The sequence below is a fragment of the Neolamprologus multifasciatus genome, chromosome 19 (assembly GCF_963576455.1).
Source record: "Neolamprologus multifasciatus chromosome 19, fNeoMul1.2, whole genome shotgun sequence".
Lineage (NCBI taxonomy): Eukaryota > Metazoa > Chordata > Actinopteri > Cichliformes > Cichlidae > Neolamprologus > Neolamprologus multifasciatus.
In genome coordinates, this window is record NC_140457.1 from 26,212,835 (window position 1) to 26,228,112 (window position 15,278).

Consider the following 15,278-nt stretch of genomic DNA (forward strand, 5'->3'; position numbering starts at 1 on the left):
GGAGACCCGGAGTCTGGAGAATAGAAATTCCACAGTGGTATTCGTTACATTACATCTCTGTCAGTCAATTATTTTTTACTGCTTCCAATTCAATTTAGTGTCAGTTAGTTTACCAAGAAACAGAACAAAAAACAGAACAAATGAAGAGAGAAGAACAGAAATGGACTCAGCATGGGGAAAAAGTATTCTTCCACTTATCTAAAATCTAGTGAAGTCAAAATTTACAGTTATACTGAAGTAACAGAAGTATCCAAAAATGAGGCCGTGATGATTCACCTGGCTGAGTGTGCTCTCAACGGCTTCCCTCACAAACTTGTCCTGGTGCTTGTGTTTGTCAAATGAATGACAGTAAAATTAACACATTTTGGCTAACTTACCATTAAAAAGGGGAAATTGTGGGAAAAAAATACTGAATTGAAACATAATTAGAATTACATTTAAATTCCATTTCACTTTCACCACAACAACAATCCCCTCAAGCTGTTTTATATTATTTATATTTATTATTTATTTATTTTACATTTATATAAAACACAGAGAAAACCCCAGCAATCAGATGACACCCCCCCCCATGATAAAAATCTACATACAGCTCTTTTAAACCTTTAATATTTGCTGCTGTATAAAGCTACAATTATTTACATTGTAAATACTTTTTATAATTTTTTTTATTGCATAAGTAAATGAAAAAATACTTTTGTTTGTTTGTGCTAAATTTTACTATGATGGCTAAAAATGTACTAATTGTGGACAGGGTTGTTCTTTAACTGCAACAACACATGCATGCAGAGACTTTTAAACACAAGTATGTCCCAAACATACACTGGAAACAATGGACATAGTCATCTGTTAGCTTGTGCACACCCACTTAAAACCTTTAGTTGAATATGTTGGTTTCTTGAAACCAAATCCATCCTTACTGGGAAACGGAGTATGTTGCATGCCCACGCAGTAGCAAGTTACCAGTTACAGAGTAGCCTGTTTTAATGTCTATTTTAATCAACTTTACACAACCGAAATCATAATTTATCAGACAAGACCTCATAGTAGTGATTAGTATTTGTCAAAGTTTTAGATGAAATGGTGAAACTTCAGATTTGCTGTAATTCAAGACCAAAAAAGTTTATAAAATTTTATAAGTTCTTTCTTTTTTGGGGGGTCTTTTAAATGAACCATCAATTATTTAGTATTTTATATTACAAATTTAGTAACTCTATAGCCCATGGGGCAGTTGACTCATTAACAATCAGGCCAATGGTCATCAGAAAATCATAGTAAAAAACTTTTAAACAAAGAATAATAATACTCAGGTGCAGTAATCTTACCTTAGATTTGTACTTCAGTTTATGTAATTCCCAGAAGGTTGATTCTGTTCATGTGGATTTAGCGCTTTCAGTAGGAGAAACGTTTCGTCACTCATCCAAGTGACTTCAGTCTCAGCTGACTGCAGGTTTCCCCAATCTTATAAACAGTACCTTTGTGCAATGACTGAAACTGATAATTAATTAATTAATAATTAATGTGCAAATGCACGGCTTATATGGTTGGGGATGATTGAAGGTCTTGATGCATGCTCAGTTTATGTAAATACTCATAAACATGTTTACAAAACTTTGATAATGAAATCCACAAGATCCACTTTAAGGCTGTCTTTTTTTATTGACGAAAGTCTTGAATGGACTGTTTACAATAATCGTTACATTCACTGATAACAACGCAACTGCGTTCATTGTTGTTTGGATTGCAGGAGCAAGAGAAAAAGAAAAAAAACATAGAAACCCTGCCATCTAGTGGCCTACACTGACAAGTGCACAGGAAGGACTGAGACCAAGTGGAACAACGTTAGTTTAACATCCCTTTAATGAGTTCAGTCATGTAGAAGAAGAAATAGCTCACAAAAACAAATGATTAATTCCATTTACTAATATATTTGCCTATAAAACTTTACAAATATGTATTTAAGGTTATATATACATAATTGAGAAAAATACATCATTTTGCAAGGAAAGGGGATCGTAATTCTTACAGGAGTAACATTGGCAGTACAAATACACATAAAATATTTTCACATTAAAATGTATTTTCGCTAACATTTCTGTGCTGAAGAAACTCTTAATGATGACCACAGTAACATTAACTTTGGATAATTGAGCACTCTTAAGCATAAAAGGGGACAATGCTGGCTTTTCAGAGCAATGCATATGTACAAGCACGTAAAACCACACGTTACCGTCTCACAGCCTCATAAAGGAAAAAGAAATCGCTTTAGTTTCTCAGTAGATCAAAGTGAATTTACTAATATTGACTGTATAGTTGTTCTTGGTGTGCTCTAGTCGCTGCAGTTTCATTGGTCTAAATTAGACTTGGCAGCAGATTAAAATCAAGCTTAACAACATCTCTACATTTTCTGCATCAACAAATTAATACTTGCACCAGTCTCATGACAATGAAACTTCATTCAGTAGTTTGGAGGTGTATTCTGCAGTAGTACTTAGTGCAGGCAGAACTGCTGTGCCCAAAATCAGACCGTGTTAATTTGGCCTTCAGCAATAAGGGCTGGAGTGTAAAGTTAAAAAAAGAAGGATGTGTCAAACCCAGCTTTGTTGCAGCAAGTTCACAGTGTGATGACTAATTATTTGATCCCTGGAATTTTAAGTGATTACAGTGCCACTTAAAAAATGACAATGTGTGTGGAAGGGAAAAGAGACAACTGAAGAATACTGAAATAATTTATGGGGACTAACCAAATTTGGAAGACGGCAAATTGAATCAACTCATGTCCACTCAAGCCCTTCAGGTGGGCAACAAATCCTTTAAAATGGGCGGGTGTTTAAGAGCAAGATTCTCTAAAATGCCCAGACTGCTTCATCACACTCACATTCTGACCCAGCTTGGACTAATGGGATAAGGATGAAGGTCCTTATTGTAGTGGTGGAAGTAGAAACAAAAGCATTTTTTACAGATGTGCACCTCCAACGTGGAGAATAAATCACTCATTTAACTCACTGCAAGTGCATTTGATTTGAGAGGAAGTCACTGAAAGTTACTCAGCAGTTTAAGTCATGCCTTTGACCTTTATATTGTAAAAAGATTAACCTTTTGACTGAACCGTCTGATGATGCACACGATCAACAGTTACAGTGCCCGTATGTACAAACCATAGCATAAAAGTGATGGGAAATAGTTAAGGTGGAAAAGAGTTTATCAGTTCCTAAGAGCAACAACTTGACAGCCTGGATTGAGAATCAGGTGCCCTCCGGAGCCGGTCCTGCTCAAAAAATGGTGTATTTTTTATTCTACGTATTCTGTTCATCGTCCAGTGTGTCCCATCTCTGAATGTAACTAAGACAACAGCTGTTTTAGTGTATCAATGAAATTAACAAAATAGTCCTCTTAACGTACACACATTAAGGCATAATTGATCCAGAAGAGAGAGGAGAAACAAAAAAGAAAAAAGCACAGCACAAAGAACAACTTAATGCGAATCAAAACCAAGCACACCCCTTTTCAAGGCTTTGCCTCCAAGCCCAGCACCGCTCACAATCTGAACGTCAGTAGCAAAGAAACAGTCGTGAGGACGGTTTCTTTGCCTACAGTGTCCAACAAAGTATCTGGCATGACCCTCCCAGCCAGATACTTGACTGTTGATACTGGATCAGTCTTGGAAAGGAGAAAATCTCTGCTGCAGAACTCCAGAGGACAGCAGAAAGACAGGGGAATGGGGAGTAGGCAGATGGACTGACAGGAAGCCACTGACAGGAAGCCACAGACATACGCGACGATCCGGATCCCTGGATCACTGGATGACTTCAAAGTAGTGCAAGATGGCCATGATGTGCTGTGGCATGAACACATAGCCGGTGTATATGGCCATACCAGCCACAGAGATCAGCAGGGAGTCTGAAGAAGAGACGTTAAGGAGGAATTTCTGAAGACATTCAAGTTTTACTGCAGGGAACCACAAGCAAACTCTAACTGATGCGCCTTCAACAATCAGTAGCTGGTAATGTGATTTACATCCAACAAACACTGCCTGCTAATGGATACAGGCTGGCAGCCAGTTACACCTGCATGCAAATGTTTGGCCACCAAACAGTCAGTGACCCATTTTCCTGGTTTGTGAATAGAAAAGATATCAATACAAGCCCTGCAAAATGTTAACTGGCTTATATAACAGCTGTGGCTAAAGTGTAGACACAAAGCCTCATAATTTCAGTAAGTCAAACTTTAGTGGTAAATCTTCAAGCAACTGGAAAGAATTTCAAACTCGTTCGGCAGGATTTACATTCCAGAAAGCAGGGAGGAAAAAATATTTGAAATAACTTTAAAACTATGTACAGAGATAGCCACAATAATGCTCTCAAAATCACACTATTGAGCGTAAAGCATGTTTACACGCTTTATAATTACCTTGCTAATGTAAACAGGAAAGCAGACTGTTGCCATCATTTTGCTCAAAGCATGGCCCAATAGCCATTTTCATTGTTGAATGTCCTGGCTGATAGCTATCATATAAGATCACCACTACACAAAAAGGCAAGTTGCAGAAGGTTCTGCAACTCTTATACTTGCTGATTTCCACAGGCAGCATCTTCCAGTGGGAATACGTGACACTGTTGTCTTGCCTGACAAAATTACTGTGCTTACAAGAAAAAATTAGCAACTGCATCACACACACATCTGAAAGCTCCTGGTTCTTCAAGGACAGAAACTGCTGCTTTTTATCATCTTACATGATGAACATACATTTTTAACTTATGACTCAAAAAGATCATTTACAGTACCAGGAAACTTTAGGTGGAGGAACTTCAGTGTTTATTTTTGCTCCATTTAGCTGTAAATGTTGTACTAAACAGATGTTAAACTTGTGACAGGATGTTTTGCAATGAAAATAACCTTGGAGGTCACAGCTCTCTACAGAGCTGTACACCTTCTATCAAGTGACCAGATATTTCCTAACAGGTTTGTCAACCAAGAAATTTTGTCATTCACTTGCTATTCCCGATAGGAAAAGAAACAGGAAAAACCCAAACCCTTAAATACTTACAAAACCTACAAAAGTCTCATCAGCCACCGGAAGTTAAGTTCATCGTAGCCGCTTCCTGTAGATCAACAATAAAATAACCAGTGTGATCCCTGAGCGACTGCGTTACGTTATTTGATGAGATGCAGGCCGATAACGAGCAGGAAGACACAGTAACACACCTGACCCTCGGAGGGAGACGAGATACACCCCGACAGTGACGCCAACTGTACAAGACAATACCTCACGCACAGAACGTGATACTGATGACTTCCTGCACTGCCACAGATCAAAGTACAGTCATAAAACCACCAACAAGGGGTACACCCTAATTATTAACTTCGCTCAGTTAACATTGTTTGCGTTTTTTAAAAGCATAAAATTAAAATAAAGGTCATACGTAACGTGTATGTACTTCACGCGACAATCACCTGACCGACTCTAAAGTAGCTAAAGCTAGCTTAGCTTTGATGCCGCCCAAAGAGTCAACTAACCGCACAAACGCTGGACTTGAAAGCTTGTTTTGTATATGAAAGGCAAAGTACACAGCACTACAACAAAGTGTGAAACATTATTTAATTTATCAATGAAAGGAATTTGACGCTTTACTCAAGTCTGTCACTACAAACACGTTTCTTTATGTTATGTCAACTGGGTTATGAACTAGGAAGCGGTTTACGCACACATCGCTCCAGTTTTCACCCGTTTATACACAAATCAATGACAGATTAAAACACATAACTTGTAGAATAACATTTAGAGCCGTCTCTACAATGTGGCGGATGAATGTTCAATTCAGAATTGACTAAGCTGTGAACTCTTTAGCTTTCAACGATAACGAGGGCCGACTCGGTCTATATGCCGCATTTGCCATAAATCACCGCTCATGTGTTAAAATGCTGTAAATGGTTTATACAAACAACTGAAGCTATGTTTACTTTTACGTAAAGTTAGCGTTATCAGTGAAAGATCTAGGTCAGTCAGGCTAGCGTTCGGCTAAAGGTAGCAAATTAGCTCGGTAGTACATCCCTTCAGAAGCCACTTCAACACGGAAAAAGGATACTGAACACCGTCCTCTCCCAGGGCTCCAGCATGTACAAGGCTGTCACCAGAAGATACTGGTAGTAAAACCAGGATAACTGCTTCCAACACTCTCCAAGTGCCATGGTCCAACTTTTAAAATCAACTTTGTTCCTTCCTCGCGGCTCTTATCCTCTTTATGTTTCGTGGTGAGGTGTTTTGTGCTCACGTAAGGTTTAATCGCGAGGCGCTGGTTTCCGGCAAATCACAACTCTGCGTTCAACCGTATGATTGTGACGCAGCCAGGGTGTTCCATCTTCCTAATTTCAAAATAAGAGTCAAAAGTAACTTTCAACACCACATCAAAGATGGATTTATACTGTTTCAGAACAGCAGCTCTATTTTTATTTGCTTGTTTATCTTGCTTTGCCTTAACCGAGTGCCCATCTTAGTGTATTGTCTTTCCATTAAGCATCAAATATCTTGGTTCTTTAAAACAGATTTTGAGTCACTCCCCAAACCAAAGCACTCTACTGGCCCAAACACTCACTAAAACACTAAATGTGGATCAGTCCATGGCTGAATAGATTCCCCAACAAAATTCTATACTCCCCAGTTTGAAACACATTTCCTTAAGAAGTACAGATATTTATGAAATCAGTTAACTACCAATTAAATGTCAGGAAACTATATTATGATCATACCAACTGTGTACAAGTGAGGCAGACAAAGCACTGTCTCTATTCCTACAATTCTGATGGACATCAGAACATTTACTTACCGAAGCCATAACTGTGGCAGCATGCATATGCTGAAAATTACCCATCTCAGACGAGATTATTTGTCAAGGAAAAATGATGTAGCCTTTCAAAAGTTTCAGAAAACTGTATTTTTTTGCATTTTAAAAAATAAAAACAGCAGCAAATGTAAAACTTTTAGAAGTCTCAAGTTTTTCAGTGTCAGTGTGATTTAGTCTATATTATTTATGGCTAATTACACAGGCCAAATTAGCATGATGGCAAAATTGCAAAAAAACACTGATAGTCGTAGAAAGTTCTGTGGCAGCTCTACTAACAATGCACAATAATGACCAGCATTCTAACTACAGCGGTGCAAAGAAAAGAAAGTGTTGAAATATTCTGCTAATAAAATAACAAAAAATCGAATAAAACAAAGCACAGGTTTGATCATGCTCTTGTTAATATAAACAGCATTGTAATTCAGATTAATGAGGGGAAGCTAAAGGAAAATCAATATGTTTTAATATAGGGGCAAACTGTCCTGTCAGAAATTGATGAGGAATTTGTGTAATCAAGTGGGAGGAGGTGAAGTGTAGGATTCATCCAGAGGAGAGCTGCATTATGAAATCTAAATGCAACAGCTGACCTGTACCTTAATAAATCAGATTTGTGTGACCGATTTAAATTTTCTACTCCCAACATTTTTGCTCTCCAGATTACACACGCAGTAAGACAAGACACAAGAACACCGTCAACGGCAAAAGGTTGTGTTCAGGCGCAGCACTTAAAGTTTTACAGACATGAGCTGGGACATTTTTTCTAATCCTGAAAAGGATTTCATTTTTGTTACCTGTTGAACAATGTGTTCAAAATGTGTGTGATGACCATGATCAGGCGACTGATCACAGACTGAATTGCCATCTCAGCCGTGACGCTGAAGCAAAAACGCTGTCAAAACCATTGTAACTGCTGTAAACACAACACTGACAAGTTATCACTGGCGCCATGATCTTATTTGCAAAAAGAAAAAAGAAGATGGACATTTACACATCCTGCAAATACAGAACAATAACAGCGTTAATTTAAAGTGATGAGCACACGTCCAGTGTTCACTCCCCTTTAGCTTTGCTTTGGTGAGCATTTTGGATATAAAGACGATGATCTGAGCCACAAGGTGTGAAGTTAGAGACAAAGTCCAGCTCAGACCTCGTTCAGTCCTTGTCAGCAGTGGCTGGCCAGGATGTTGAAGAAGTGGTAAACCTCATCTTTATCGAACACGGCCACCTCAGTGGAGCACTCAGAGCACTGCACCGGGTGGTACACCTCATCAGCTTCCATCCCCATTGCTGCTGGAGTCTCATCCGCAGGCGTCTCTGTCTGCTGTCCCCTCCTCCTCTTCCTGTTCCTCCGGTTCTTCTCCGGCTGGTTTTTGTAACGCAGCACCTCCTCTCTCTTGACTGTGCAGTTCATCACAAACATTGCTCGATACTGCGTGCGGTACTTCTCGTGCCTGAACGGACACAAGAGCGATGTGTCGTTACATTTTAAAATGACAAAATCTCTACAAACTAATGAACGTTTCTCTTACAATCACTTCAAATCTTTCTTTAAAAAAAACAAACAACAAAAAACTGATGTAGAGTATGAAGTAACTCACATGCCTTGTGTTGTCAAAACAGCTTTGACTGTGATACTATGATCCCTAATCTAACAATACGGACAGTGACATGTAATGGGAGTTGGGCAATGGCTCTCCTTAGTCAGCAATAACTAGTTTTTATTCATGTTTTCATCACATATTTAATCATTCCAGCTTTTCAAACATGGGAACTAGTCCTGTGCATATATGAAAACATGAGTGTAGCTTTGGTGTCAGTGAAGTAAAGCTTAAGTGGAAGTGGATTAACCTGCATTCTTTGTAATGGCCAGCAGGGGGCGAGTCCTAGCTTTGCGAAAAGGTTTCCAGTTGTTTGAAGTATATGGCTAAACGGCCCTCAGCAAGAACATTCTGGATAAGTTAAATCAGCAAATTAAAGTCTTAAGGCTCCAGTACACCCTCTGCATTGGTCGCTTCACACGCTGCAGCAAGCTTATCACGCAGTCGCTTCTATTTATGCCCATTAGGGCATAAAGGAAGTCAATGCATTATTTGCCTGAATGATGGGTGTCGCCACTCAAAGAATACCGTCAACATCAGCACTGATATATGAGGAGAAGAAGTCAAAACCCCAAAGTCTCAGGAGAGTTTTCTCCAAGCACGACATCCTGGTGTATTTCAGACCCAGGACAAAACTCCAAAACACAGACTTAACAATGTGGTGTATGCTGTACAGTGCAGCGAGGAATGCCCAGACCTCTACACTGGAGAGACCAAACAGCCACTTCACAAGCGCATGGCACAACATAGAAGAGCCACCTCCACAGGACAAGACTCAGCTGTCCATCTGCATCTAAAGGTCAAAGGTCACTCTTTCGAGGATGCCAATGTTCACATTTTGGACAGAGAGGACAGATGGTTTGAAAGAGGAGTGAAAGAAGCCATCTATGTCCACTGTGAGCGACCATCTTTGAACAGAGGCGGTGGTTTACGACACCAACTCTCTGCCATCTATAATCCAGTTTTGAGTTCCCTCCCCAGACGCCTTAACGCCCACTCACACCCTGGGCCATCTGACCTCAGGAATTCGCATGATAAGGTGGGGCCAGGTTTCACAATGAGCTCACCCGAAACTCTGGCTGATTGGGACCCACACCCAGTTTCACACCTTGGCTCAGGTGATTAGAGGATCATCACGGGGTCCTTTTGTCCCTCTGTGGGGGGAAACTCCCACTAGGTTTAAATCTGGGACTCTCCACCATTTGACCTTAGAACTGAAGAAGCTTCTCAGATGAAGGTGAAACGTCTTCAAGTAACTTAAAGAAGTCCAGACGCTTTTCTTTGCAAGCTCCTTTGACTACGATGACCTGGATGACTGAGAACCTTCACAGACCCAAAGTCTCAAGTTTTCAAAATGTTTCAAAATCTCCCTCTGTATATGTGTATGTCTCTGAGCTTCTGTACTGGAATATCATTAAAATGGTGATAAAAACCTGACACAATCGTACACTTGTGTTCGACCCAGCTGCGACAGCTGCAGTGGATCGCTCCAGGTTACAAAATCAAGAGTTGCACCACAGGCGGAAGATAAATCAAAACAGCAGTGTGTGCGAACTGATGCAAGATTATTTTCAGTGCACACTGCCGTGCTTTGGGGCACACGGTGAGCATATTGAATACAACATGATGTTGTTCTCAATCACAACAAGTGACCTCAGCTCTCCTAAAATAAATTGCATGTGATACTTTGGCACGCTGTGCATAAACAAGGATTAATACAAACACTTTTCTTAAAATGTCAGTATTATTAAGTTCTAGCAGTTTTCCCTCTGCTGGACTGAAACTCCACTGTGTAGGACATGAAGCACGTTTTAGTGTAGTAAAAAATAAACTTACACTCTTGGCCACTATCACACATGGTATATGTAACACTACTCCATCATCAGTCAGATTTTGTGGATGTCAAACTTCTATAGAGGCGAGCAGCTCTCTGATCTCAGTTAACATTAGGCTGACACCTTAATCTGCTGCTGGGTAAAGATGAAACCTGCTGTGGAGCCTCACCTCTGACAGTCCAGGCAGAGAGTCGTCATGCAGGCGGGACAGTTAAGCACAGCGTCGCTGTGAGGCAAAGCTTCAGGGTGGCGAAGCTTTGAGTGAAAAGCTGCAGCAGGTCGTTTTCTTCTGCTGTACCTGCACAGGAAGGTAAGAGGTGGAATGAGTCTCTGGAGGGAAATTAAAAAAAGAAGCAAAAACATCTGGTGGCATGTGTTTTAGAAATTGTAAGAGAATCTGTGTTACTCTCTCCTCCTGGCGTCAACCCAGGCCTGGTCTCTGTCGTCCTCGTCGGGGTCGTACAGCAGCTCGTCATTGGTCGGAATGGTCCGCTGTCTCCGCCTCTGGCTTGTTGAGCTGCCTACAGAAGAAATTTTAAATACTGTTAGTGGCAGGTTGTACATGTATTCTGTCATCTAATGATTCGGTTAAAAGGACTAGATGTTACAGTCCCTGATAATGCATCGCTTTAGATCACAGGTGTCGAACTCCAGGCCTCGAGGGCCGGTGTCCTGCATGTTTTAGACGTGTCCTTGATCCAACACAGCTGATTTAAATGGCTAAATTATCACCTCAACATGTCCTGAAGTTCTTCAGAAGCCTGTTAATGAACTAATAATTTGATTCAGGTGTGTTGAAACAGGGTGATATCTAAAACCTTCGGGACACCGGCCCTCGAGGCCTGGAGTTCGACACCCCTGCTTTAGATGGAGAGACTCGAGGGATGGCTGTTATGAGGAAAGGCAGCCCAGAAACTTTGTCAGCAGCACACATCGTTGTGTGCCTCAACTTTTGGTCTTTTACCCAGGCTAATCTGCCATTTTTCTTCCTTGGTTAGGTTTAGGGATTAGAGATCGATCTAGATTATCATTTTAAATTTGGGACACATCATCATCTTGGATTCATCAGGTGTTTCGGCCATTATCACTAGACACCCTCATCCAAAAAGGCCCTGCCAGGGTTGATCAGGCCCTGGAGTGTGTCACTGGTTTATGTTAAATTGTCATTTCTCTCCTTTTTTCTTCTGTTTAGTTTCCTACAGTTTATTTTCCATCTATTCACTGCAACTGAGAAATAATACGTAACTCATTTATGGAGCCTAACTTCTTCAAAGGGATAGAAAAGGTGATAGCAAGAAGTAAGACAATGACTGTTAGTAACCACAGCAGGAAAACCAGTTCTCTTACTCGGTGTGCCGTCCTCCTCTGAGTCCGAGTCAAAATAAACCTCATCATACATCTGTGGGTTAGAAAGTCCAGGACCACCAACAGCACTTCCTCCCCCTTCTGCTCCTCCTCCTCCTGGTTGTTTTGAGGTCTCTACCAGAGAACAAATACACAAATGCTAAGCACAAACTGTATTTACAGAGACGGTCCGTCAGACACAGCAGGATAAGTTAGTTACCCTTGGGATTAAACTTGGCTTCCTCCTATACCACTAGTGACATGACATAATACTTGTTTTGTGCTTAAACACACGCTGCAGCACATTATTTAGTGAGTCAGAGATTAATGCTGGGCTTACACTGTGCGATTTTTGGCTCAGTTTGAGCCGATTTTTCAGTCGTGCGACTGTTTTGGGGAATGGCCCGAGTTTCGCCTTCATCGTGTTTCGTGCATTGTGTAGTATACGTAGGGCAACGAGAAGCGATTAACACCTCACGACCAGCTCCCGATCATCAATCGCTTGGTCGTAAGAAAATCAAACCTGCTTGAAATCCTGTCGGCCGTCGTGCGGGTGTCACCGCAGCCTCTCACACTGTGCACGCGCAAACACAGAAATGAAAGTGAAAAGACGGGCACACGACACAAGCGATGGAGGCACAACTTGTAGAACTTTGGCAAGCTCATCTGAGCCTTTCCCGTGTGGCCTCACAAAATTATCATGACCACAACAACCATGAAAATTATTGGATGGACATTGCTGCTCAATCACAGCTGCCTGATCAATGTTTTTCATTAGCAATTTAGCAAAGGTGATGGTGGCAGTGTGCGTGTCTGTGTGAGTGAAAGACAGAGAGGGAGAGCGAGCGACAGATTTCCCGTTAGAACTTCATGTTATGGACGCACAGTGTGAGCACTGAAGTCGCATCAGAGCATCGGGCCATATAATGTGAGCATCGTGACCTGCGAACTTCTAACCCCTGCGAGTCAATCGTGCAGTTTGAGCAGAAGCTGAATAACGCGACTGAAAAAAAAAATCGCACAGTGTTTGCCCAGCTGAACAACAGTGGCAACGCCGGTTGTTTTTTTGGAGCCAGAAGTGGCCATAATTGGACAAGATGATGGATGGAGTGCTAAGTTTTACTCAGCAAATAAATGAACCACACAGCTGATTATTTGTAAGATATTTTCATTAAAAATGCTCAAAACGACAACATCACAAACACTGTCAGCTCATTCAATGACTAGAATTAGCTAAGATGAAGCTTTGCACACAGCTTTTAGCTATAGCTGCCATCTAATCAGTTGACAGTAAGGATGCAACGATACCAATTTTTTTTCAAACCGATACGATACCGATACTTGGATCTGAGTACTTGCCGATACAGAGTACAAAAACCGATACTTCTACCACACACACAAATACACAAATACAATTAATTGGAAGACAGGTTTTATTATATTCCCTGCCGATAAAAAATAAAATCTAAAAATGACCACAAAAAAATTCAAGTGAAAAATAAGCACTTCTGTTAAATTATTGCGGAGTCTCCACATTGTAATTTAACAAAATATCACTGAACTATTGGCACTGTCCCGAGCTTTCAGAATAATAAATAAACACTTCTGTTTGGAATAAAATAAATACAAATTAGGTTTGCGAATAAAATAAACTTTAAAATTATTGCAGAGTCCATATTGTAAACAAACAAACAAACAAAATAACGAAAGTATTTGGCATTGACGAACAAACTCCTCATCTGTCCACTGTGCCGTTAAACCAAGGACTGACATCGCGCACACACTGCTTGTCTTTACCTCTTTAGAAAGTTTTGGCACCATTATCTCCCTGATGTATGGGCGGTTGGGAATTTCATATCGCAGCTCGAGTATGCTGAGAAGACGGTGCAATCCTCTGTTTTCCACGACCGGCATTGGCTGGTCATCCAGAGCGATAAAATGAGTCAGAGCTTCTGTTATTTTAACTGCCCGTGGATTTTCTCTTGACATTTTTCTTCGCTTTTCCAAAATCTGAGTTAAAGTTGGCTGTTCCGGTCCACACTGCTGACATTTTGTTTAGCCTAGCTACAGCAGCCTCCAGTTTCTCTTTTTTATCTGGAGCCGCCAGTCTGACTTGTCTAACCCTGTGCCTGTTTACCGCGGGATGTCCCCCTAGTGGCCAATCTAAAAAACGACAACAGAAATGACCAGCCACCCTCTGATTAATGAAATAAGTTGGTATCGGTTCATGGTATCGGTTAACTTTTACGAGTATGAGTACACACACATTTTACAGTATCGGTATCGGTGCATCCCTAGTTGACAGAAAACTAAATCCAGACATATCACTAAGAAAATACAAATACTAGCAGCTGAGTGTTACCTGCTGCTGGTCCCCAGGTTCCCTGCATGGTCTTGATGGTGGAGCTGAGCTCTGCCTCCATCTCTTTTTCAAAATCATCCTCGCTGGATGACTCGCTCTCCCCAGTTAGATACTCTCTGATCAGCTTCTTTTTCTGTTCCGGAGTCCCGTTCAGGAGCACGTCCAGCTCATCCTCCGAACTGAAACAGAGAGAAAGTTTTCAGGAAAAAAACAAAAACACAGACTCCCAAACCCAGAAGATTAAGAAATTGAAGAAACCATTCATGTTATTCTGCACATGTGACATTATATCATGTAGTGGTATCGTATAGTATTTAACAGACCAAATAATTAAGCACTTAATTTGAAAACCAAGAATCCACGTCGAAACTGTCGCTTTAAGCTTAGCTCAAAACCAAAATAGGTTGCCTGTACTCACTACATCCATCGGTACATACATATTTGCTGCTTTAATAATGAGTAAACTTCAGATCTTCAGGTAGACAAGTTCTTTTGAAGTTTTGGACACATCAAGACATCGCAATACATCACTTATAACTATTAATAATTATGACGTCTTGCTTAATTTTCTCCAATTTAGCGCCATAATAATAAATCCAGAAAATTCTTGGCTAATTAGGGCAATAATAAGCATCTACACATGTGTATTTTATTTTCTTCTCACCCCTTGCCTGCAACATTTAGACTTATAAAAATCTGCCGCCTTTCTATAAACATAATTAAGCAGTAACATCCATGTTACGTTAAAATAAATTCACCATAAAGAGCTCAGCGCAGTCTCCCTGCTATTCTAGTTTGTTTACATGTTAGCTCCCAGCTAGCTATCTGCACTTTAGCCTCCCAACGCCGAAGCTGCGATGGCCCCTAAAAATAAACACCCGTGTTACCTGCTGGCAGCCCGCTCTTCGTCGCTCGGCTCTTCGATCTCATATGACTCAAAGTCTTGTGCTTGACCTAGCTTATTCATGTTAAATGTTAGAGGAGCTTTCATTACAATAGCATGAGGTGCTGATAAGTTAGCTACAACACGCCAAATTTCTTCTTCCGCTTCCGCTTCTTCTTCGTTTGTGTTTAATAAGGGTTGGTAAGCGTATACTAAAGTCTATTACCGCCCTCAACTGGGCTGGAGTGTGGGACAGGCGCTTAGGGAGGAATATAACAAAAGCATGAAAAAAAACTGCTTTATGTTATAAAGTTGTATATATCCCCAACAGTTTCACCAGCAAAGCACCCCCACACTATCACACCTCCTCCTCCATGCTTGTAGAGACCACCCGTTCACCTTTTCTGCGTCGCA

At 40.7% G+C, this 15,278-nt stretch overlaps 2 protein-coding genes across 2 annotated transcripts; both read right to left on the reverse strand.

Moving 5' to 3' along the window:
- Nucleotides 1–1,842: 1,842 nt before the first annotated feature.
- On the reverse strand, nt 1,843–6,503 carry sptssa (serine palmitoyltransferase, small subunit A). The gene is made up of 2 exons (XM_085143072.1): nt 6,087–6,503; nt 1,843–3,900 (listed from the first exon to the last, which is right to left on the reverse strand). The coding sequence occupies exons 1-2, from the start codon at nt 6,187–6,189 to the stop codon at nt 3,797–3,799; spliced, it is 207 nt and encodes a 68-aa protein (XP_084999198.1). The 5' UTR covers nt 6,190–6,503; the 3' UTR covers nt 1,843–3,796.
- A 1,271-nt stretch (nt 6,504–7,774) lies between these two features.
- Nucleotides 7,775–15,056, reverse strand: eapp (e2f-associated phosphoprotein). Its single transcript, XM_085143071.1, has 6 exons — nt 14,869–15,056; nt 13,982–14,160; nt 11,623–11,754; nt 10,682–10,796; nt 10,445–10,573; nt 7,775–8,293 (listed from the first exon to the last, which is right to left on the reverse strand). The coding sequence occupies exons 1-6, from the start codon at nt 14,970–14,972 to the stop codon at nt 8,005–8,007; spliced, it is 948 nt and encodes a 315-aa protein (XP_084999197.1). The 5' UTR covers nt 14,973–15,056; the 3' UTR covers nt 7,775–8,004.
- Between the last annotated feature and the right edge of the window lie 222 nt (nt 15,057–15,278).